This window comes from Jaculus jaculus, chromosome 3 (genome assembly GCF_020740685.1).
Source record: "Jaculus jaculus isolate mJacJac1 chromosome 3, mJacJac1.mat.Y.cur, whole genome shotgun sequence".
Lineage (NCBI taxonomy): Eukaryota > Metazoa > Chordata > Mammalia > Rodentia > Dipodidae > Jaculus > Jaculus jaculus.
In genome coordinates this window covers 87,373,668-87,398,703 of record NC_059104.1, presented here as the reverse complement: position 1 = coordinate 87,398,703, position 25,036 = coordinate 87,373,668, and the positions used below count along the sequence as shown (strand labels likewise).

General features: G+C 43.5%; 1 protein-coding gene across 5 annotated transcripts in view; it reads left to right on the top strand.

Annotated features, from left to right (window-relative positions):
- Positions 1–262: 262 nt before the first annotated feature.
- Stt3a (STT3 oligosaccharyltransferase complex catalytic subunit A) overlaps positions 263–25,036 on the top strand; it is a 53,631-nt gene continuing 28,857 nt past the window's right edge. Inside the window, exons 1-7 of one of the 5 annotated variants that reach the window (XM_045145553.1) lie at positions 289–360; positions 1,042–1,148; positions 4,495–4,621; positions 6,093–6,153; positions 19,231–19,352; positions 19,680–19,825; positions 23,772–23,862. In XM_045145553.1, coding sequence (XP_045001488.1) covers positions 4,534–4,621; positions 6,093–6,153; positions 19,231–19,352; positions 19,680–19,825; positions 23,772–23,862 — 508 coding nt within the window. In that variant the 5' untranslated portion in view covers positions 289–360; positions 1,042–1,148; positions 4,495–4,533. Of the gene's footprint in view, positions 361–1,041; positions 1,200–2,500; positions 2,523–4,494; positions 4,622–6,092; positions 6,154–19,230; positions 19,353–19,679; positions 19,826–23,771; positions 23,863–25,036 lie in introns of those variants that run through there. The other 4 variants (XM_045145550.1, XM_045145551.1, XM_045145552.1 and 1 more) reach the window with 4 other exon arrangements.

The following is a 25,036-nucleotide window of genomic DNA, read 5'->3' as shown; positions in this document are numbered from 1 at the left end:
CCGGTCCGCATATCGACACGTCACTCCTCGGTCCTCAACCTAACACGCAGAGCTCGTTCCTTGGGCGCGCATCGCTCTCCGCGCCGGCCTATGACAGCTCGATGGAAGCTCGTCGTCCCGCCTCCCGGCTGCTAAGTGGCAGCTTCATTGACCAGTTAGAAGGCGGGAGCAAGCTTGGTCCACGCCTGCGGCCCTGACAGACAGTGCCAGGATCCTATCGTTCTTCTCAAGCGTTCTATTGGCCCGGAGCCAGCCAATGCTGAACGGCAGAGGAGGCCGAGCAGGCGGTTGCCAGGGTTGGGTGCGCCGCCGAACGGATGGCACGGGGAGCCTAGTGGGCTCCTGAGGACCGTCTGCCAGGTGAGCAGGCCGTGCAGTCGGACTCGGAATTAGCGGCCGGTGCAGTCCAGTTGTAGGCGGACCTGATCGAAGTGCGGGAGGCAGAGCTGTGCCAGGCGATGGGGAGCCGGGCTTACGGCATTGCAGAGGAGGGGGCGTGGGGTGCTGTGTGCTGTGGGGACCTCCAGGAGTGGTAGGATGTGACGGCGCGGGGCGGGCAGCTGGGGAGGGTCCCGGGCTTGCAGCGTGGGAAAAGGCTGGATCCTGGGGCTAGGGTGCAGGGGCAGCGCGTAGTGTGAGGTTGAGGGGGTGGGGAGCCCCCTCAGAGGTAGTCAGCCCCGTGAGGGTGCGGGGGAGAAGGTTGCAAGGACCTGCTGGAGGGGGAGGGCAGTGAAGCGGCGGCGGGAGAGGATGTGCAATCGCGTGCAGGAAAGAAAACCGGGCTGGGGAGGTCCAGTCTTGCTAACTACAGTTAGGGCGGGAGAAGGTGTCGCAGCCCGCCGGACACAGTTGTGGAGGGATGCCCACGAGTAGGAAGAGTGTCTTTCCCCTTACTTGCCTTGGCCGTGCGTGAAGATTAGCAGATAGCACATGATTAAAAAAAAAAAAAACCTCCTTCTACTGGACTTTAAATTACTGGCTTCTTTACTCAGTTTTCAAGTGCAGGTTCCAACATTCTCATTTTTTCTGCTTACTCTTTAGGTGGCTATTATATCGACTCAGAAGTGTCAAGTTCTTTTCTGTTTCAGCCAATTCCAGAAAACAGCTACACACCTGAGAGATGAGACTGCATTGTTGACTTCCTGGAGTTAGGTCTTTGCACGATAAGGCATCCCTCTGGAATTACAATTAAAACACATGTATCTAAAACTGCTCTTCTGGGACGGTTGACTATAGAAAAGATGTTTAACTTCTCAGTGTTAGGCCTAGGAATGTGAATGTTTTATATGTCGTTTAATGTAGTTTTTGTCCAACCCCCCCCGCAAAAAAAAGGCACAAGAGAGTAAAAAGATTAGGAGTAATGGTGGTTCTTTTTTCCCCTGCTTAGTTTTGAACAGTGCTACATGTCCTCTGTTAATTTCTTTATGCCTCAGTCCAACAGACGGCTTCCCTCAACTGTTTTTTGGTTTTTCCAGGTAGGGTGTCTCTTGCTCTAGCCCAGGCTGACCTGGAATTCACTATGTAGTGTCATGGTGGCCTTGAACTCATGGCGATCCTCCAACCTCTGCCTCCTAGTGCTGGGATTAGAGGCTCCATTCCTGACTCCCTCAACATTTTACTTTTAGTTTCCCCCCCCCCCCCTGACATTTTTGTGGCAGTTGGAAAATTTCAGTGTATCTTCCTTCCAGATGATCATCTGGTGAATTGACCCTGTGTCATGGAATCAGTTGCTTAAGTCTGAAGGGTCAGTTACAGAGATGCATGATTTGGAAGAAGAGATATGAGCATTGGTTATAGTGGAGTCCTTGGGTAGTTTGTAATTAATGTTTATCTCCTCTTGAGTACATGATTGCATTTGAATTAATGATCAGTGTGCTCTTCAGTTAGTCATGCAGCCCCACTAGAATTTAAGCAGAATCAGTTGAAGCTTAAATTTAAGGCTAAAAATTGTGCCTATTAGTCTTGATTTCTAGTTTCCCTTTTTACTTTCTCATCTGTATTTAATGTACATCCTCAGTCTCCACTTTGTTTTGAGGCAGGGTCTATTTTAGCCTAGCCCAGGCTGACCTGGAACAACTCAGGGTGATTCTCTTACTTCATATTCCAGAAGCATGCACACCATTGCATGCTTGTGCAACCCCTTGTGCGCATGTGCACCCTTGCATATGTGTCTCACTGCATCTGGCTTACCTGGGGCCTGGAGAGTTGAACATGAGTACTTAGCTGTGCAGGCACGTGCCTTAACTGCTAAGCCGTCTCTCCAGTCCTAAAAAAATATTGTGTTATACATATGGTATAGTGGCTCACAATCTCAGCACTCAGGGAGTTTGGTTGCAGTGGTTGGAGGCCCTAACATGCCAATTTTCTCTCCCTTTCTCCTATTCTCTTACTCTTGCATAAAAAAAAAAGGCAGTCTGGGCCAGTCATGGTGCCGCATACCTTTAATCCCACCACCGGGGAGGCAGAGGTAGGAGGAGCGCCAGGAGTTCGAGGCCACCCTGAGACTACATAGTGAATTCCAGGTCAGCCTGAGCCAGAGTGAAACCCTACCTCCCGGGGGTGGGGTGGTGGAGGAGGTAGTTAGGGGGGAAAGCAGTCTGCTGGGCTTACCTCAGAATAATAATAATGAAAAATTTCTCTTTGTATTTTTGTTGTTGTTGTTTATTTTCAGCAGAGAGAGCTGGAGAGAGGAAAGAGACAGATAGAGAATGGGCAAGCCAGGGCCTCTAGCCACTGCAAACGAACTTCAGATTCATGTGTCCCTTGTGCATCTGGCTTTCATGAGTCCTGGGAATCAAACTGGGGTCCTTTGGCTTTGCAGGCAAATGCCTTAACCGCCAAGCCATCTCTCCAGCTCTCCCTCCCATTTTTAATTATTTACTTGCAAGCGGAGAGTGAAAGAAGAGAAGAGAGAGAATGGGCATGCCAGGGCCCTCTTTCTGTCCCTCTCTCAAATAAAAATAAATATTTTTAAAAAGGCTTATTTTTATTTATTTATTTATTTGTTTATTTATTTATTAGAGGAAGAGAGGGAGAAAGTGAGAATGGGCATGCCAGGGCCTCTAGTCACTGCAAATGAACTCTAGATGTATGCACCACCATGTGTATCTGGGTAATCCCACCTGAACCCTTAGATTTTGTAGGCATGTGCCTTAACTGCTAAACCATCTCCCCAGGTCTTATTTTAGAGAGAGAATGAGAGGGAGGGAGGGATAGAGAATTGGTGTGCCAGGTCCTTAGCCACTGTAATTGGACTGTATACACTTTTGCCATCTAGTGGGCATGTGCTACCTTGTGCTTGCCTCACCAGTGTTTCTGGTTTATGTGGTGTCTGGAGAGTTGAACATGGGTCCTTAGGCTAAGCCATCTCTCCAACCCTATTTTTAATTTTTTTCTTAATTAAAAAAAATATTTATTTTTTTGAGAGAGAGAAGGAGGCAGAGAGAGAGAAAGAGAGAGAGCACACACACCAGGGCCTTTAGCCATTGCAAACACACTGCAGATGCATGCACCCCCTTGTACATCTCGCTTACGTGGGTCCTGGAGAGTCGAACTGAGATCTTTTGGCTTTGCAGGAAAATGCCTTAACCACTAAGCCATCTCTCCAGCTCCCTATTTTTTGTTTTTTAAAATATTTTATTTTTGTTTATTTCAGAGAGAGAGGCAGATAGAGATAATGGGTGTGCCAGGGCTTCTAGCTACTGCAAGTAAATTCCAGATGCATGCTCCACCATATGCATCTGGCTTAGTTTGGTACTGGGGAATCATACCTGGGTCCCTAGGCTTCTCAGGCAAGTGCCTTAATTGCTAAGCTGTCTCCAGCTCAGTTTTTAAATATTTTATTTATTTACTTATTTGTGAGCAGAGAGAAGAGAGACAGAGAATGGATGCACCAGGACCTCTAGCCATTGCAAATAAACTGTAGATTTACGTGCTACTTTGTGCATCTGGCTTTACGTGGGTACCAGGGAGTTGAACCTAGATCATTGGCTTTGCCTTAACTGCTGAGCCATTTCTCTAGCCTCCACTCTCTTTTTATTTTTGTTTTTTGAGGTAGGGTCTCAGTCTAGCCCAGGCTGACCTGAAATTCACTGTGTAGTCTCAGGACGGCCACAAACTCATGGTAATTCTCCTACCTCTGCCTCCTGAGTGCTGGGATTAAAGGTGTGTGCCACCATACCTCCTCTCCCCTGGTTTTTGGAGATAAGGTCTCTAGCTCATTCTGGCCTTGACCTCACAGCAATCCTCCTACTTCTGCCTGAGTGGTATAGTTTGATTACTCCTTTTATTATTGATACATAAACCTAATTATATTTGCTCCTTGCCAGTACATCCCACTTGAGATGAAGCTTGGATATTGGTATTAGCCTCTCTGGTGTTTAACTAGCACATACATACTTTATCATTCTTTCTTATGATAAAAAAAAATCAAAGTTAATTTAAGCAAATTGAAAGTGTTCAATATCCTATGGTCTTGATTTTTTTCCATTTCAGCTGTTTGAATATTGTCTGTTGCCACTCACTAATGTCAAGATGACTAAGCTGGGATTTTTGCGGTTGTCCTATGAGAAGCAGGACACACTTCTGAAGCTTCTCATTCTGTCAATGGCTGCAGTATTATGTGAGTACACATAGGGGCCACACTTAAGGGATTGAAAATCTTGAGAAGCACACACACCCATACGTACACATATATAAGTGTGTGTATGTGTATTTGTTTGAGAGAGAAAGGGGGGGAGAGAGAAAAGGAGGGAGAATATGAACATGCTAGTGCCTCTAGCCACTGCAAATGAACTCAAGATGCATGCACCACCTTGTACATCTGGCTTACATGGGTACTAGGGAATTAACCCTGGGTCCTTAGGTTTTGCAGACAAATGCCTTAACTGCTAAGCCATTTCTCCAGCCCCCTAAAAAATATTTTAAAGAACCAGGTGTGGTGGTACATGGAGGCAGAGATAGGAGGATTGCCGTAAATTTGAGGACAGCATGAGACTTTATAGGGAATTCCAGGTCAGCCTTGGTAGAGCAAAACCCTATCTTGAACAACCAAATAACCCCCCCACAACAAAAAATACTTATGTATGTATGTATGTACGTACGTATGTACGTATGTACGTACTTGTGTGTGTGTGTGTGTGTGTGTGTGTGTGTGTGTGTGTGTGGGAGAGAGAGAATGAGAATGAGAGATGGGTAAGCCAAAACCTCTTGCCAATGCAAATGAATTTATATGTGGTTGCTTGGGGGAGTTGAACCTGGGCTAACAGGCCTTGCAACCAAGTACCTTTAACCACTGTGCTATCTCAGCCCCCTAAAATGGCTTTCTTAAAATGTCATCGTCATCTTTTTTTTTTTTTTGTATGTGTATGTATATTATGTTGTGTGTATGTGTGGAAGCCAGTGGTCAAAATCTGATACCTTCCTCAATTGTGCTCCATTGTATTTTACTTAAATGTTTCTTTCTTTCTTTTTTTTTTTTGTCCCGAGGTAGGGTCTCACTCTAGCCCAGGCTGACCTGGAATTCACTATCTAGTCTCAGGGTGGCCTTGAACTCACGGCGATCCTCCTACCTCTGCCTCCCGAATGCTGGGATTAAAGGCGTGTGCCACCACACCCGGCTAGATTCAAATGTTTCTTAAAATTAATTATTTAGTTATTTGCAAGTAGAGACAGAGAGATAGAAGAGAGAGAGAGAGAGGATGGGTGTGTCTCTTTCTCAAATAAATAAGCAATATTTAAATAAAAGATGACCTAAAGCCAGGTACATACCTTTAATCCCTGGAACTATAGAGTGAGGTCTAGGTTGGGATGGGCCAGAGTAAGACTCTACCTCGAAACCTCCCCTTCCCCAAAACAAAGATGGACCTACCTTCAGTATTAGTAGGTAAATAAATGTATGTATAGTACCTAAGTGGAAAATGTAGATGCAGACTTGTTTCCCTTATGTGGGGAGAAGTGTATAAAGACTTTATTCAGGATTTATTTTGTATTTGCTGTGATTCCAGAATTAAATATTTCTGTAGTATTACTGTGTACCTTCTTCCCTTTGATGACACATTACCATTAAGATACTCATTTTCTGGATTTTACAGCTTTTTCTACTCGTCTCTTTGCTGTCCTGAGATTTGAAAGTGTTATCCATGAGTTTGATCCGTGAGTATTGTTTCTTGATTTGATATTTCCTTCTGGAAGCAGTCCAAGTTCAGGGTTTCACATTCAAATTCCTGTCAGTTCTCAGTGATGGGAATGTTCCTTAAGTGCATTTTAAAAAAGAACCCTTCAAGGTTTCCAAAGGAAACATCTGGAGGCACTGGCCAAAGTGAGTTTTCTGAACTCAAACAATGTGAAAGGCATGACTGTTATGCCTACCTCTTTAGATCTGGCTTGTCTCAGTTTGATCAAGAACAGCTAAGCAGATCAGATTGCAGGAAAGGGGCCTAGCATATATTCAAGGCTTTCACAAGAATCACAAGTCACAAATTTGAGATCTATGCTGCTTTTAACCCCTTCTAACCATTTATGTAGTAGAAATTGGGCTTATTGTTAAATCCTTCTTTTTTTGTGTGTGTTTTTTTTTGAGGTAGGTTCTCCCTCTAGCCCAGGCTGACCTGGAACTCACTATGTAGTCTTAGGGTGGCCTCAAACTCATGGCGATCCACCTACCTCTGCCTCCCAAGTGCTGGGATTAAAGGCGTGTACCACCACGCCCAGCTTTATTGTTACATTCTAAGACATATAGAAATATTAAGTGTATGAAAAAACTAAATGTATGAAAGCTGTACATGATGGGCACATGATTATAATCTCAGCACTCTGGAAGTAGAAGAAGAAGGGATAGCCAATTTGATAGCCTTGGCTACGTAGTAAGATTGATCTCAAAAATACTGAAAAACACAAGAGGCAACCAAAGGGACCCCCAAAACAAAAGCACCTTATGATTTTGATTAAAGATTTTATTGATTAGAATAAGAAAGATATGGTAGGACTGGAGAGATGGCTTAGTGGTTAAGGTGCTTACTAGCAAAGCCTAAGAACTCATGTTTGAATCTCCCGGTCCCACATAAGCCAGATGCACAGTGACGCAATGTTGCACATGTGCACAAGGGAGCACATGCATCTGGAGTTTGTTCACAGTGGCTGAAGGCCTTGGTGCACCCATTTTCTCTGTCTCTCTGAAATAAATAAATAAATAAATGGAAAGATATGGTCAAACCCTTAGTTGTAGTCATAACTAACATTAGCTGGACGTGGTAATCCTAGCTCTTCAGAGGCTGAGGTAGAAGGATTGCAGTGAGTTTGAGGCCAGCTTTGGCTACATAGCAAAGCAAGTAACAGATCATCCAAGGCTGTAAGACCCTGTTTCAAAAAAACAAAACAAACCCCAAAAAGGTCAGGTGTGGTGGTACATGCCTTTAATCCTAGCATTGGGGATGCTGAAGTAGGAGGATTGCCATGAGTTCAAGGCCAGCCTGGGACTGCAAAGTGAGTTTAAGGTCAGCCTGGGCTAGAGTGAGACTCTACTTTGCAAATAAAAGCAAAAACAAGTGCTGGGCAGGTAGCTTAGATGCATCTTGTCTAAAAAAACTCTATTTGTTTATTTATTCTGAAGGAGGGAGAGAGTCAGATAGAAAGAGAATGGACTTGCCACGGTCTCCAGTCACTGAAAACGAACTCCAGATGCAGGCACCACCTTGTGTATCTGTCTTACATGGGTACTGGAGAATCAAACTTGGGTCCTTAGATTTCATAGGCAAGCAAGCATTTTCACCACTAAGCCATCCATCTCTCCAGCCCTCAGTCAGGTTTCGTTTGTCTTGCAAGCGTTAGGATTTGAGTTTGATCCCTAGAACCCTAATTAAAAAAACAACCCAGGGCTGGAGAGATGGCTTAGCAGTTAAGCGCTTGCCTGTGAAGCCTAAGCCCCGGTTCGAGCCTCGGTTCCCCAGGTCCCACGTTAGCCAGATGCACAAGGGGGCGCATGCGTCTGGAGTTCGTTTGCAGAGGCTGGAAGCCCTGTCGCGCCCATTCTCTCTCCCTCCCTCTATCTGTCTTTCTCTCTGTCTCTGTCGCTCTCAAATAAGTTAAAAAAAAAAACCAAAAAACCCAAAAGAACTACCATTTACCGAGCATTGTTTTTTTCCTGGGTACTGTTTGTAGATTCTCTCTACATCCTTGCAACAACCTTATGCAGTATAGGTATTACCCTTTTTTTTGTTTGTTTACTTTATTTATTTATTTGAGAGTGACAGGCAGAGAGAGAGAGAGAGAGGGGGGGGGGGAGGGAGGGAGGGAGGGGAAGGAGGGGGAAAATGGGCTCACCAGGTTCTCCAGCCACTGAAAATGAACTCCAGATGTATGCGCCACCTTGTGCATCTGGCTTACATGGGTCCTAGGGAATTGAGCCTTGAACTGGGGTCCTTAGGCTTCACAGGCAAGCGCTTAGCTGCCAAGCCATCTCTCCAGCCCAGTATTATTACCCTTTTTGTACATGAAAAGACAAGCTGGGAGAGGTTGTCCAGGATAAGACATTTAGTAAGTGGAGGAGTCAAGATTTTTGAATGTCGGTTTGTCTAACGCCACAGATTTGAGTTACTCTGTTATACTGCCTTTCTGAAGTAAAGGCTTTTGAAATGTTGGGAACCAGAATCATAGGTTCTTGAGGGATCCACACCTTAAAGACAGCATCTTCACTTTGTGGAGATGCAAACATTTTGTGGATTGTGCTTGGTTTGCAGATTTCGAGCATTTCACATGTTTTTTGCATCTCCAGAAGTAATTTATATTTTAAAGTTTATACTTTTTTGTCATGAATGAGAAAACTGATAGCCTATTTTTTCCCCTGTTTTTTTTTTAACTTTTATTTATTTGTAATTTTTTTTAATTAAGTAGAAACATTAAAACTTTGTATGGATGCATCATGAGTTAGTACCATCATTTCCCTCCTTCCTGCCCCCATTCTGTTGAGGGCCTTCCTTAGTGGGTTGCTGGTATTCCCCCTGGGGTTGTGGGTTATGAGATACGAGAGCAGCAGTCAGTCATTGTAAGTGGGGGGACAATACCTCTGGATATTGTCTTCCACTCTGTAGCTCTTAAAACCTTTCCACCTCTCTTCTGCAATAGCCTGTTGTTTATTTCCTTCTTTTTTTGTGTGTGTGTGGGGGGGTGCATTTAAGCCTCACTGTAGCCCAGAAGTTTAGAACTCACTGTGGCCTTAAACTCACATCGATCCTCCTATCTTAGCCTCCCAAATACTGGGCAAGTGCTGGGGCTAAAGGAATGTGACACCATGCTTGACTATTTTCCCTTTTTATTTTTTTAAATATTTATTTATTGGTTTTTCAAGGTAAGGTTTCACTGTAGCTAGGCTGACCTGGAATCACTATGCAGTCTCAGGGTGGCCTTGAACTCATGCGATCCTTATATTTGTGGCTCCTGAGTGCTAGGATTAAAGGTGTGTGCCACCATGCCCAGCCTTATTATTTTTTATAAAGAGAACTTCATGTAGTTTAAACTGGCTTCCGTTAGTTAGCTGAGGATAACCTTGAATCATGATTCTTGTGCTTCCATCTCCTAAATGCTGGGATCATAGGCATTTACCACTATGCCTAGCTTTCTTTTGGTTTCTTTTTAAAATTTTTACTTGTGTGTGTGTATGGTTTTTGGACATGCCTAGGTCTTTTGCTGCTACAAACAAATTTTTTCAGACTCACACCACTTTTTGAATCTGGCTTTATGTGAGTGCTGGAAAATGGAATCACGGCTGGCAGACTTTACAATCAAGTCCCTTTAACCACTGAGCAATCCTTCCATCTCCTTTTTCAAAAAAATATTTTGGACTGGAGAGATGGCTTAGTGGTTAAGGCTTTTGCCTACAAAGCCAAAGGACCCGGGTTCAATTCCCTAGGGTCCATGTAAGCCAGATACACAAGGGGCACATTTGTCTGGAGTTTGTTTGCAGTGGCTAGAGGCCATGGCGTGCCCATTCTCTATCTGTCTCTCTTCTCTCTATCTCTCTCTGCTTGCAAATAAGTAAAATTAAAAAAAAAATTACATTTTTTTTTATTTGAGAGAGGGAAAGAGAGTGACTATGGACATACCATGGCCTCTTGCCATGGCAAATGAACTCCAGATGCATGCTTCAGTTTGTGTATCTGGCTTTATGTAGGTGCTGGGGGATTGAACCTGGGCCATCAGGCTTTTAGACTTTTAGGGCTGATCCATCTCTGGCCCCTACTTTTGTTTCTTTTCATTTTCTTTTTCTTTCTTTCTTTTTTTGGTTTTGAGAGATAGAGTTTTGCTGTAACCCAGGCTGACCTGAACTGGAATTTACTATGTAGACTCAAGGTAGCCTCAAACTCACAGCGATCCTCCTACCTCTCTGCCTCCTCAGTGCTGAGATTAAAGGCGTCCACTGCCATGCCCAGCCCTTCTCCTTCTCCTTCTCCTCTCCTCTCCTCTCCTCTCCTCTCCTCTCCTCTCCTCTCCTCTCCTCTCCTCTCCTCTCCTCTCCTCTCCTCTCCTCTCCTCTCCTCTCCTCTCCTCTCCTCTCCTCTCCTCTCCCCTCCCCTCCCCTCCCCTCCCCTCCCCTCCCCTCCCCTCCCCTCCCCTCCCCTCCCCTCCCCTCCCCTCCCCTCCCCTCCCCTCCCCTCCCCTCCCCTCCTTTCTCTCCTCTTCTCTCCTCTTCTCTCCTCTTTTCTCTTCTCTTCTCTTCTCTTCTCTTCTCTTCTCTTCTCTTCTCTTCTCTTCTCTTCTCTTCTCTTCTCTTCTCTTCTCTTCTCTTCTCTTCTCTTCTCTTCTCTTCTTCTTTCTTAGTTATTTGAGAATGAGAAAGGGGCAGAGAGAGAGAGAATGCCACACCAGGGTCTTTAGCTACTGCAAATGAACTCCCAAATGCCTACACCACCTTGTGCATCTGGCTTATGTGGGTACTGGGAATCAAATCTGTGTCTTTAGGCTTCACAGGCAAGTACCTTAACCACTAAGCCATCTCTCCAGCCCTTTTGTTTCTCTCTCTTTTTAAAATTATTTTGTCTTATTTTTGTTTATTAGAGATAGAGAGAAAGGGAGAGAGAAAGATGGAGAGAGTAAGAATGGGCACTCCAGGGCCTCTAGCCACTGCAAATGAACTCCAGGTGCATGCTCCATCATGTGCATCTGGCTTACATGGGACATGGAGAACCAAACCTGGGTTCTTAGGCTGTGTAGGCAAGCGCTTTAACTGCTAAGCCATTCCCCCAGCCCCTGTTTCTCTCCTTTTCTTAAAAAAATTTTTTTTTATTTATTTGAAAGAGGCAGAGAGAGAGAGATAGACATACAGACAGAGACAGACAAGAATTGGTGTACCAGGGCCTTCAGCCATTGCAGATGAACTCCAGACGTGTGTGCCACCTAGTGCATCTGTGTGACCTTGCACTTGTGTCACTTCGTGTGTCTGGCTTACATGGGGCCTGGAGAATTGAACATGGGTCCTTAGGCTTCACAGGCAAGTGCCTTAACCACTAAGCCACCTATCTGGCCCCTTCTTTTGTTTCTTTTTCTTTTTTTTTTTTTTAATATTTTTTTGTTCATTTTATATTTATTTATTTGAGAGTGACAGACACAGAGAGAAAGACAGATAGAGGGAGAGAGAGAGAATGGGCGCGCCAGGGCTTCCAGCCTCTGCAAACGAACTCCAGACGCGTGCGCCCCCTTGTGCATCTGGCTAACGTGGGACCTGGGGAACCGAGCCTTGAACTGGGGTCCATAGGCTTCACAGGCGAGCGCTTAACCGCTAAGCCATCTCTCCAGCCCTTTTGTTTCTTAATCAGACCATTAAAACTTCTATCTTACATCTTCTAGGTGAGCAAGTATTGACTGAGCCAGGCAAGGAAAACAAAGGTTTTCTCTGTAGTCATAGAACTAGAGGGTAACTGTAAAGGTGATGTGAATTAACCATTCCTTTAGCAGAGGAGGAAACAGGTCCATAGTGTGACCTCATTCCCACTTACACTTCTTTCTCACTCTGATTCCTATTGGTAGGCAAAGGACACATTTCTGACAGGTTAATTACCTTCTCCCCTCCTCCCTTCTGACTTGGACATTTAAAAAATAGCATTAATCACAAGGAACAGAAGGATAGAGATTTCTCCCATCTGCTGCTTCTCCTTACTTTAAACTTCCAAAGCTCACTGACCAAGAAAAAAATAGGGAGGTAGTCAGAGGCCTGCATATCTGAAGAAATAATCGAACTATTCCTGTTTTGAAACCTATTTGTTTATTTTTTTTTACATTTGCTTCATTACTTTTGTTTCTTTAAAATGAGAAACTTAGGGCAAGGGCTTATGAAGCTTGCTCTTATAGAACTGTGTCTTTCCGTGTTTGCTGTAAGCATTTTATACTATACATTTTTTTTTTTTTTTTTTTGTTGTTTTGAGGTAGGGTCTCACTCTAGTTCAGGCTGATCTGGAATTCACTATGGAGTCTCAGGGTGGCCTCGAACTCATGGTGATCCTCCTACCTCTGCCTCCCAAGTGCTGGGATTAAAGGCATGCACCACCATGCTTGGCTTCATACTATAAATTTTTATGTGATGCATAATTTTATGCTTCGATGTAGGTGGCATTCAGGCATTTTTGAAATAACAACATGAGTGGACCTTGTTAGAAGTTTAAAGACTCATTAAGAAATTCTTGCTGTGGTGTGGGCTAAAATTTTTCCATCCTGCATATGGTGTTATACCAACATCTTTAAAGATGTTCTTCACTTGAAATTACCCATGTGTTCTTATGTGGTATAGAAAGATAAAAAATGTCTTCCTCCCAGGCAGGCATGGTGGCACATACCTTTAATCACAGCACTCCGTAGGCAGAGGTGGGATGATTACTATGAATCTGAGGCCATCCTGAGACTACATATTGAATTCCAGATCAGCCTGGGCGAGTGTGAGACCCTACCTCAAATAAACAGAAAAACAAAGTCAAGCAATGGGAGATTCTGAGGTAGTGGGGACATCAGACCTCACACTTGGGTTGTGGCTTGTAGTATTGGAACCTTAGTTATACCACAGTACACCTATAATTACACTGACTGGTTTCATTTTGACAAGTGGCAAGTGTCAATAGTTTTTATTTATTTTTTGTTTCTAGTTAATATCTTATTTTGTTTTTCCCTTAGACATATTATTTATTTATTAATTTTTTTTTTTTTTTTTTTTTTTGGTCTGGAGAGATTGCTTAGTGGTTAAATGCTTGCCTGTGAAGCCTAGGGACCCTGGTTTGAGGTTCAATTCCTCAGGACCCATATAAGTCAGATGCACAAGATGGCACATGCATCTGGAGTTCATTTGCAGTAGCTGGAGCTCTGGTGCACCCATTCTCTCTCTCTCTCCCTCCTTTTCTTCCTCTTTCTCTCTGTTACATAAACAAATTTTCAAAAAAAATTTTTTAATTGACAGTGTCCATCCATATTTACAGACAATAAACCATGATAATTCTGTCCCCCACTTTCCCTTTCACAAATCCACACTCCGTCATATCCCCTCCCTGGCTCTACTAGTCTTGCTTTTATTTTGATGTCTTCGTCTTTTCTTCCTATTATGAGCACCTTGTGAAGTTAGTTCTAAGCTCTGTGAGATCAAGGATATGGAGGCCAATTTCTGTCTGGACGATTGCATTGTAAGCAGTCATACCCTTCCTTTGGCTCTTATATTCTTTCCACAACATCTACAATGGACCCTGAGCCTTGGAAGGTGTGATAGAGATGTTTCAGTGCTGAACACTCCACTCACTTCTCAGCACTGTGTTGCCTTTTCAGTCTTCCTAGTGGTCATCACTCTCTGAACAGAGAAGCTTCTCTAGCCAAAAGTGAGAGCAGCATTCATATATGGGTATGAATTTTAAGTAAAGTGCTTAAAGAGCAGTTTGTTGAGTATAATACATGTATTTAGTCAGACAACAGCAGGCATTATACCTTTAGGGCTCATGAACTACCTCCGCTATAGGCTTTTGATTTGATTTTCAGGCATGTATTCTGTCCCATACAGCGATCCTCTGGTCCAATTAGAGCTGGTTTCTCCCATTACAGACTTGCCACTATTGTACCTGTTCAGTCATTCAGCCTGGTTGGCCACACTTGAGGCTTGCAGTGCCAACTCTTTCACTGCTGATGACTTATGTTTCCCATAGGGCTGCATGCAGCATAGCCTTTCCAGCTTATGTCAGCTGGTCTACAGGTAGGTTTTCAGTTCAGCCTCAGCTTGATTTTTCAATGACCTTGCAGCCCAGGTGTGGGGAGTCTTCAGCAGTAGGGTCTTACCACCTATTTCTAGTAGGAAACCAAAGCCTTGGCAATGGCCTGTAATGTTTTGGGGGAATCAGGGACCTTCCTAGCCAACAACTCACTGGAAGGTATCCCATTCCTGGCACTGAAATTTTTCTAGTAATAGTCTTTGGTGTCTGGGTGTGCCATTGTCTAAAAGAGTAGGTTTGACTTACTGTGTTTTTCATTTCTACTATTCCTGATTGGTTTTTCTTCAGTATTCCTATTTCCTTACTCATGTCTTATATTGGCCTTCTTATTTCATTAAATTGGTTTTCTGTGTTTTTTTCAATTCCTTTGATTTCTTTGAACATAGTTATAATTACTCTTTAGAAATCTTTCTCAGGCATTTCATTTAAATCAGTCTCACTGGAGGTCATTTTTTTTTTTTTTAGACTTTTTAAAAAAATTATTTATTTATTTATTTATTTGAGAGCGACAGACACAGAGAGAAAGACAGATAGAGGGAGAGAGAGAGAATGGGCGCGCCAGGGCTTCCAGCCTCTGCAAACGAACTCCAGACGCGTGCGCCCCCTTGTGCATCTGGCTAACGTGGGACCTGGGGAACCGAGCTTCGAACCGGGGTCCTTAGGCTTCACAGGCAAGCACTTAACCGCTAAGCCATCTCTCCAGCCCTTTTTTAGACTTTTTTATTTAATTTTTTTATTAACAACTTCCATGTTTGTAGATAATATCTCATGGTAATGCCCTGCCTCCCCCCACTTTCCCCTTTGAAACTCCATTCTCCATCATAGCCCCTCACCATCTCAATCAGTTTCTCTTTTATTTTGAAGTCATGATCTTTTCCTCCTATTATGATAGTCTTGTGTAGGTAGTGTCAGGCACTGAGGTCATGGATATCCAGGCCATTTTGTGTCTGGGGGAGCACCTACCCTTCCTTTGGCTCTTACATTTTTTCCGCCTCCTCTTCTGTAATAGACCCTGAGCCTTGGAAGGTGTGATAGAGATATTACAGTGCTGAGCACTCCTGTCGTTTCTTTCCAGTACTATGATGCCTTCTGAGTCATCCCAAGGTCTCTGACATCTGAAAAGAGAAGGTTCTCTACCAAAAATGAGAGTAGCATTAATACATGGATATGCACATTAAGAGAAGTGCTTACTGAGCAATTTGATAAGCATAGTATATACATTTAGCCAGACAGCAGCAGATGTTACACCTCTAGGGCTCATGACTACCCCTGTTTTTTTTTTTTTTTTTTCCTGAGGTAAGGTCTCACTCTAGCCCATGCTGACCTGGAATTCACTATGGAGTCGCCTTGAACTCACGGCGATCCTCCTACCTCTGCCTCCCGGATGCTGGGATTAAAGGCGTGTGCCACCATGCCTGGCTACCCCTGTTTTAAGTTTTCAATATCAGGGAGGGAGCAGACCTCCAGTCCAATTAGAGTGCAGTTGGTTTCCACCATGACAGACTTGCCACTATAGCACCCATTGGCTCATTTGGCCTGGCTGGCAAAATATAAGGCTTGCAGTGTCCAATGCTGAGCATCTTCACTGGTGATTTCTCTCTCTCCCATTGAACTGCATGCAGAATGGCTTCTTGCAGCTTTCTGTCAGCTGGTCTACATGGAGGAGGTTATTAGCTCAGTTCCAGCAGGATTTCTCTGTGACCTTGTAGTCCAAGTATGTGGGGTCTTCAGCAATAGGGTATTACCATCTATTCCCGGTGGGAAACCAAGGGCCTCAGCAATGGCCTATAATGTTTTGGGGCATCAGGGACCTCCCTGACCAACAACTCACGGAAGGCATCCCATTCCTGGCACTGAACATTTTCTAGCAACAATATATGGCTCCGGAGTGTTCCATTGTCCAAAAAATTAGGTTTCCATATGATTTATTTATATCCTCAAAAAAATTTTTTTTTGAGGTAGGGTTTCACTCTAGTCTAGGCTGACTTGGAATTCACTATGGAGTCTCAGGGTGCCCTCAAACTCATGGTGATCCTCCTACCTCTGCCTCCTGAGTGCTGGTATTAAAAGGTGTGTGCCACTATGCCCGGCTATATCCTTTTAAATTTTGATTAGCCCTCCCTCCACCTTTCCCTTACTTAATCTCTTCCCCTGAACTGGAGGTCATTTCTGATGAATTTACAATTTTTGGTGGAACTATATTGTCTTGATTTTTTTGTGTTTCTTGCATCTTGGGTTAATTTGATGCTTGGGTTTCCTAATTATCTGCAATATTCTGAGATGTGTAAATCTGACATTATATATCTTCCGGGTGAGAGCTTAAGGTGCCACGTATGGGTCTTAAATGACTCTTAGAGTAATAGCAAAAATGACCCTAGGTGTTGGTTTTGCCTACTATGTGAGTATTCTAGTAAGCTGAGTGGAGTAAAATACAGACAAATTCTAAAATTAACTTGAACAATATATACATTCAATCAAAACTAGCATGGAGTATTTATGTAAGAGTGGGTATTAAAACAAACATCATCCAACATGGTCACAGTCCCTAAGGATGTGTGTTGCTCCACACTCTTAATCCTGCCAACTGGGATGCTGAGATTTTTGGTCTGTAATGGGTTCCGGGTCAACCAGTGATTGAGTGAAACCCTGCCCCCATGAATGACAGAAGAGACAAAGGTACTACAAATCAGGAAACCACAAGGGACAACCCCAAAATACAGCTTATTTAACAATGCAAATCCTACCATCCATCAGATTTAACATACAAATTGCTCAGACATGGAAGTTGTGATTAGCACTTCCAATGCAGGCCTATATACCAGGCTTTTTTGGCAGGTAGTAACCTGGTGCAGGTAGGCCCTATTACCTTTTGGGATGGCTTTGGTCTCAGCTATGTGACATGTCTGTTTGGGTCCCTCTTGACTGTGCTGTGGGCTCAGGTAGGCTGACTGGTCCTTTGCTGCTCTGATCACTTGTGCTGTGTGCTGTGTAGCTGAGTTCCCTTCTCCAGGTCTCTGGTGTTGGCAGGTGCTGGCAGCTGGGAGAGGAGGCTGTGGAGGGTGCCGGAAGTTGTACCGGAGCTGAGTGGCTGGTCCCTGCGATCTTCCTCACGAGTCGCTCAGCTGGTCCCTGTTGCCTTCTCCTTCAGCATTTTGAGTTTGGGAGGAGGCTGGTGTGAATGGAAAATCCCTTCACCTGGGTTCTCCTGAGGCTCAAGCAGAGCCTGGTGTCCGTCCGCGAGAGGCCACACTGTTGCTGGAGTGGCTTTTGCCTGTTTGTGAGGTCTCTAGAAGCTGTAGATCTCTCCTCTTTATCTGCTGTGGTTGATAATTTCTTGTACACCTTCACTTTTTGGTAGAAGAGTGTATTTTGTTGTTTTTCTGCTTATTTCCCCTCTAGTCTGGTTTGGTATGGCTTCTATGCTGCTGTCTTACCTGGAAGTCTTTTTTTTTTTTTTTGGTAGAAATGAATAAGCATGGTTTTCCCTGTTTTATTTGGTGCAATAAAGTACAGCAGATAACATGGGGATGTGTAAATTGTCACCTTTAACAAGATTTAATTTTTAAATGGTTTTGTATATTTGTTTTTTTTTTTAATTTTTTTTATTTTTATTTATTTATTTGATAGTGACAGAGAGAGAGAGAGAGAGAGAGAGAGAGAGGCAGATAGAGAGAGAGAGAGAATGGGCGCGCCAGGGCTTCCAGCCACTGTAAACGAACTCCAGATGCATGCGCCCCCTTGTGCATCTGGCTAACGTGGGTCCTGGGGAACTGAGCCTCGAACCGGGGTCCTTAGGCTTCACAGGCAAGCGCTTAACCGCTGAGCCATCTCTCCAGCCCTGGTTTTGTATATTTGGAATTGTTTAATTGGTTTTGCTGCAACAGAATTTTACTCTTGAGATACTATTGAATGCTAGTTTAAAGAAAGGTTCTTGAAATTGTTTTTTTTTTAAAAAAAAATCTGAGCTGGGCACGGTGGCACACACCTTTAATCCCAGCACTCAGGAGGCAGAGGGAGGAGGATTGCTGTGAGTTCGAGGCCACCGTGAGACTCCATAGTGAATTCCAGGTCAGGCTGGGCTAGAGTGAGACCCTACCTCAAAAAACCAAAAGATAAATAAATAAATAAAACCTGCCAGGTATGGTGGTGCACACCTTTAATCCCCAGCACTCGAGAGGCAGAGGTAGGAGAATCACCGTGAATTCAAGGCCACACTGAGATTACATAGTGAATTCCAGTCAGCCTGGGCTATAGTGAGACCCTACCTCAAAAAAAAAAATTTTTTTTTCTTCCCTTCACTTAAAAAGGGCCAAAATCAGGGCTGAAGAGATGGCTCAGCAGTTAAAGTACTTGCCTGCAAAGCCTAATCACCTGGGTTCAATTTCCCAGTACCTACATAAAGCCAGCTGTACAAAGTGGCACGTGTGTCTGGAGTTAGAGGTCCTGGTGCACCTATTCTTTTTCTTTCTCTCCTTGCAAATAATTTTTTTTTCTCTTTCTCTCTCTCTCTTTTTTTTTTTTTTTGGTTTTTCAAGGCAGAGTCTCACTCTAGCTCAGGCTGACCTGGAATTCACTATGTAGTCTGAGGGTGATTCTCCTAACTCTGCTTCCCGAGTGCTGGGATTAAAGGCGTGCGTCACCACACCCAGCTAGGTTTTTTTTTTTTTTTTTTTTAAGAAAAACGGGCCAAAATCCATTGGTGCCCACATCTCAGTGGTGGTGTCTTCTGGGTACTTGAGTTCCTTGATTGTTTTACTTCCACTTTGTGTTGACATTAGGCTTCAGACCATTTCTGTTATAGAAAAGCAATGCTTTAGTTGGAACAAGCATGGAATAAAAATGAGACTTAATATTGTAATTGTCATGGCGTAATTGTTACCAAACGTTAGTCAGGCACTGATACTTTTGTTATTGGCATAGTCTGAGGAGTAGTATTCATTGCAGGGTAGTATAAGTATTTGAGTAGGGAAAGGAAGAGACATAGTTCTGTTCTTTCTTGCTCTAGGTACTTTAATTACCGGACTACCCGGTTTCTGGCTGAAGAGGGGTTTTATAAATTCCATAACTGGTTTGATGACCGGGCCTGGTACCCTTTGGGACGAATCATTGGAGGAACAATTTACCCAGGTGAGGGGAACTGGATTTTCATTTCTTACAATAAGGTATATAGTATTTGTGTGCTATAAAACAGTTTTGTCTTGGAATTATCTATTGGATTATCTATTTCTGAAAGTGTATATAATACAGAAGAATATGTATGGAAAAGTGCAGATGGGTAATTTTTCATTCATTCTGGAATTTGAATCCTTAGGAGAGGTTTAGAGCCTTATTGTAGTTTCTGTATTAGTATTTCTGGTGCTTTGTCAAAACCACTTTACTGATTCTTGGATTGACCCTTTTCCCCTTAACTTGTCTTACCAGGGCAACTTAATGAATTTCCTTTTCCTGTTACAGGCTTAATGATCACTTCTGCTGCAATCTACCATGTGCTCCATTTCTTCCACATCACCATCGACATTCGGAATGTCTGTGTCTTCCTGGCCCCTCTCTTCTCCTCCTTCACCACCATCGTCACATACCACCTTACCAAAGAGCTCAAGGTGAAGGATTCAGGGTAACAGGAAGTTTGGGGTGAACGTTGTTGAGCTTCTCCAATAGATGGTGCAGGGGGTGGTTACTGAGAGGTTGCTTTTAAAGGTCAGGGAGCCAGAAACCAAGGACTGTACCTCCTGAGTATTAAAGAAAATTACTCCAAATCTTCCCTTAGCTATGTGTTTTCTTATCATTTGCAACAGTTTGCTCTTATGCGAGGACATTTGAAAGTCAAATGTAAATTGATAAATGAAGAAACCCTTAACCTGTAAAATGTGAGGTTTAAAATTTGAAATCCTCACTAAATGTAAGGAAGAGGGGAAAAAAACTGCATAAAGTTTTCTAAAGTGATTAGTTATTTGTACTGGAGATAGGTCCTTATCATTTATTTGGGTGTATGTTTATGTGGGGGTGTGTGTTAGAAAGAGGGAGAGAAAAGTTTATATATTTCTGTTTTTATGTATTGCGTACGTGTGTTTATGTGTATGATCGTGGATGTGTCAGGGTCTCTTGTCACTGCAAGCAAACACTAAATGCTTGTGTCACTTTTTTGTGTCTGTTTTACATGAGCAGCTTGAGAATTGAACCTGGGCCAGAAGCTTTGCAAACAAGTGCCTTCAACTGCTGAGCCATCTTCCCAGCACGTGTGTGCATGTGTGTGCGTCCCTTTTGTTTCAAAAAATTTTTTTTCTCATTTTTTTCCCCATAGGTTGGGTTTCACTTTAGTCCAAGCTGACCTGGAATTCACTATATAGCCACAGGGTGGCCTCAAATTCATGGTGATCCTCCTACCTCTGCCTTTCAAGTGCTGGGATTAAAGACACGCACCACCACGCCTGGCCAAATTTTTTTTCTAAAAAGTATTTTTATTTATTTATTTGCAAGTACAGAGAAAGAGGGAGAGAATGGGAATGCCAGCTCCTCTAGCCTCTACATATGAATTCCAGATGCATGTGCTACTTTGTACATCTTACTGGGGAATCAAACATGGGTTGCCAGGTCATTAGGCTTTGCAGGCAAGCACCTTGACTGCTAAGCCATCTTTCCAGCCTTATTTCGTTCATAAATATATATTGTTTGTTTGTTTTCTGAGGAAGAGGCTCACTCTAGCCCAGGCTGACCTGGAGTTCACTGTGTAGTCTCAGGGTGGCCTCAAACTCACAGTGATCCTCCTAACTCTGCCTCCCAAGTGCTGGAATTAAAGGCATGTGCCACCACGTCTGGCTTATTTCAAATATTTTATTTATTTATTTATTTGAGGGGGCAGATAGAGAGAGATAATGGGTGGACCAGAGCCTCCAGCCCCTGCAAATGAACTCCAGAGGCATGTGCCACCTTGTGCATCGGGCTTACATGGGTACTGGGGAATCAAGCCATCAAACCTGGGTCATTAGACTTCACAGGCAAGCACCTTAACTGCTAAGCTATCTCTCCAGGCCTGGTTTTTTTTTTTTTTTTTTTTTTTTTTTTTGAGGTAGGGTCTTGCTCTAACCCATGCTGACCTGAAATTCACAGTGTAGTGTCAGGCTGGCTTTGAAGTCACAGTGATCTTCCTACCTCTGCATCCTGAGTGCTGGGAGTCAAGGCATGCACCATCAGCCTGTTTTTTTTAATTTGCAAGCAGAGAGAGAAGAGAGTCAAAGAGAATGGGTACACCAGGGTCTCCAACCATTGCAAAGGAACTCCAGACACATGTGTGCCACTCTGTGCATCTGTCTTATGTGGGTCCAGGGAATTGAACCTGGGTCCTTAGGCTTCACAGGCAAGTGCCTTAACTGCTAACCCATGTCTCCAGCCCCCTGGTATTTTAAAAAAAATTTTTATTTATTTATTTGAGAGTGACAGAGAGAGAAAGAGACAGAGAAAGAGATAGAGAATGGGTGCGCCAGGGCCCCCATCTACTGCAAATGAACTCCAGATGGTGTACCCCCTTGTGCATCTGGCTAATGGTCCTGGTGAATCAAGCCTCGAACTGGGGTTCGGGCTTCACAGGCAAGCGCTTAATCACTAAGCCATCTCTCCAGCCCCTCCCGGTATTTTTAATTTAAATAATACTTTTCTCCCTTTTTAAGTATTGAATTTATTATTATTGTTATATTTGGTTTTCTGGGGTAGGGTCTCACTCTAGCTCAGGCTGACCTGGAATTCACTGTGTACTCTCAGGGTGGCTTTGAACTCACGGCAATCCTCCTACCTCTGCCCCAAGTGCTGGGATTAAAGGCATGGACTACCACGCTCGGCAAATATTTTAATTTTATTTATTTAGTTGAGACAGAGAAAGAGGCAGAGAGAGAGAGAGAGAAAGAGAGAGAGAGACAGAGAGAGAGAAGGGGAGGGAGAGAGAGAATGGGCTTGTCAGGGCCTCCAGCCATGGCTAACATATTCTAGATGCATGCACCACCCCTGTGCATCTGCCACCTTGTGCATCTGGCTTATGTAGGTCCTGAGAAATCGAACTGAGTTCCTTTGGCTTTGCAGGCAAGCTCCTTAACTACTAAGCCATCTCTCCAGCCACCCTTTTTAAAATTTATTTTTATTTTTATGTATTTATTTGAGAATGACAGAGAGAAAAAGAGGCAGATAGAGAGAGAATGGGAATGCCAGGGCTTCCAGCCTGTGCAAATGAACTCCAGATGCATGCTCTGGCTTACGTGGATACTGGGGAATCGAGTCTCGAACTGAGGTCCTTAGGCTTCACAGGCAAGTGCTTAACCGCTAAGCTATCTCTCAAGTCCCCCCTCCCTTGCTTTTCTTTTTCATTTTTTTATTTTTTTAAAAAATATATATTTTTTTTATTTATTTATTTGAGAGCGACAGACATAGAGAAAAAGACAGATAGAGGGAGAGAGAGAGAATGGGCGCGCCAGGGCTTCCAGCCTCTGCAAACGAACTCCAGATGCATGCGCCCCCTTGTGCATCTGGCTAACGTGGGACCTGGGCAACCGAGCCTCGAACCGGGGTCCTTAGGCTCCACAGGCAAGCGCTTAACCGCTAAGCCATCTCTCCAGCCCTCCCTTGCTTTTTTTGAGGTAGGTTTTCACTCTAGCTCAGGCTGACCTGGAACTCACTATGTAGTATCAGGGTAGCCTTGAGCTCATAGCGATCCTCGTACCTCTGCCTCCTGAGTGCTGGGATCACAGGTGTGCTTTACCATGCTGGCTCAATTTTTTCGCTTTGATTATTGTTATGTTTTGTTTATGTGTGAGTGCTATGAGTATGCATATGAGCAGATGTGTGTACTCTGTACATGCAAAGCCACAGAAAGACATCAAATGACCACTACTACTCTTCCACTTTACTTTTCTGGACAGTCACTGAACCCAGTGCTTCCTTTTGTTCTGGTTAGACTGTCTGACCAGGGAGTTCCAACCATCTTCTTGTCGCTGGTCCCCTCAGTGCTGGAGTTATGGGCATTGTGACTGCCTCACTTTTTATGTGGGTGCTGAGGATCAAACTCAGGTCTTGTGTGGACAAGAATTAACGTTTGCTGTGAAGTAGTCATTGTTAGGGGAAGAAACTGATAAGCCTGCATATACTTGTAGCTGTACAGCCCATCTGGAGGAAGCTCTGGTTTTGAGAAGCTCACATGACTTTTGTTGTGTGAAGGAGGTGGTATGTGTTTGTTTATTTTATTTAGAGACATGGTCTTGCTACACAGCCTAGGCTGGCCTTGCATTTGAAATCCTTTTGCCTCAACCTCCTGGGATTATAAACATGTGCCACTATGCCCAGCAGCTCCTATGGCATATCTTAATATCTGTGTTCACTTTTAGACCTGGTGTCCTCATGAAGAGTTAGTTGTGAAGTGTTTAGATTTTTTTGTGCTGTGTGCATTTCTAATGACTCACATCAACTTTGGAAACTGCTGGACTATCTTGTATTCTCATAAAAAGAGGGATCTAGTGGGTTTGTCAAAGGCATGTCAGTGTTAACTGCTTCTTACCTCTCTCATAGGATGCAGGAGCTGGGCTTCTTGCTGCTGCCATGATTGCTGTAGTTCCTGGATACATTTCTCGATCTGTAGCAGGTTCCTATGATAATGAAGGTAAGACTTAAGATGCTGAAGGGGATCTATTAACTTCATTATCCAGTAAAACTTCACAAAGTACAGGAGTTGGGTCCTGTTAACCCATCTAGAAAGGTAACCAGAACTTGTTACAAGCCTTTGTTTCATCTCCAGCTCATACTTAGCTGTTATTTTAACATTATCATAGTTTGCTTTATTTTCCTAGATGAGGAGGATTGGTGTCTTTAAAATTATAATGTCAACTTTTTTTTTTTTTTTGAGGTAGGGTCTCACTGTATCCCCAGGCTGAACTGAAATTCACTATGTAGTCTCAGACTGTCCTCAAACTCATAGCTATCCTCCTATCTCAGTCTCCCAAGCGTTGGAATTATAGGGAAGTACCATGTCCACCATGTCCAGCTATAAAGTAATTTTTTTAAAATTTACTTTTGAAAGAGAGAGGGAGAGAGGGAGGGAAAGAGAGAGTGGGTACACCGAAGCCTTTAGCTGCTGTGAATGCTGTGAACGAACTCCAGGCAGGTGTGCCCCTTTGTGTGCCCATGTGACATTGAGCTCTTGCATCACTGTGCATCTGGCTCTGTGGGTCCTGGAGATTCAAACATGAATTCTTAGGCTTCACAGGCATGCACCTTAACTGCTAAACCATCTCTCTAGCACTATAAAGTCATTTTTGACTTATTTTCAATTGTACATATATTTGTTGAATTTACTAGGAAAACATAGTGTTAAATGTTATAAAAATAAGTGATCTTGGGACGACTGAAGGTATCATGGTGCTGGAAAAGAAGTGACCCGAGTGCTCAGTACTGTAATATCTCTCACATCTTCCAAGGCTCAGGGTCTAATGTGGAAGAGGTGGCGGAAAGAATGTAAGAGCCAAAGGAAGGGTAGGACTCCTTACAACATGCTTCCCCCAGACACAAAATGGACTGGATATCCATGACCTCACAGTGCCTGACACTACCTACATAAGACTATCATAAGAGGAGGTTAAGATCATAACATCAAAAATAAAAGAGAGACTGATTGAGATAGGGAGGGGATATGATGGAGAATAGAGTTTCAAAGGGGAAAGTGGGGAGAGGGACGGTGTTACAATGGGATATTTTTTTATAATCATGGAAGTTGTTAATAAAAATTAAAAAAAATTAAAGTGTTGAAGCCTTAAAATAAATAGATAATGAATAATTTA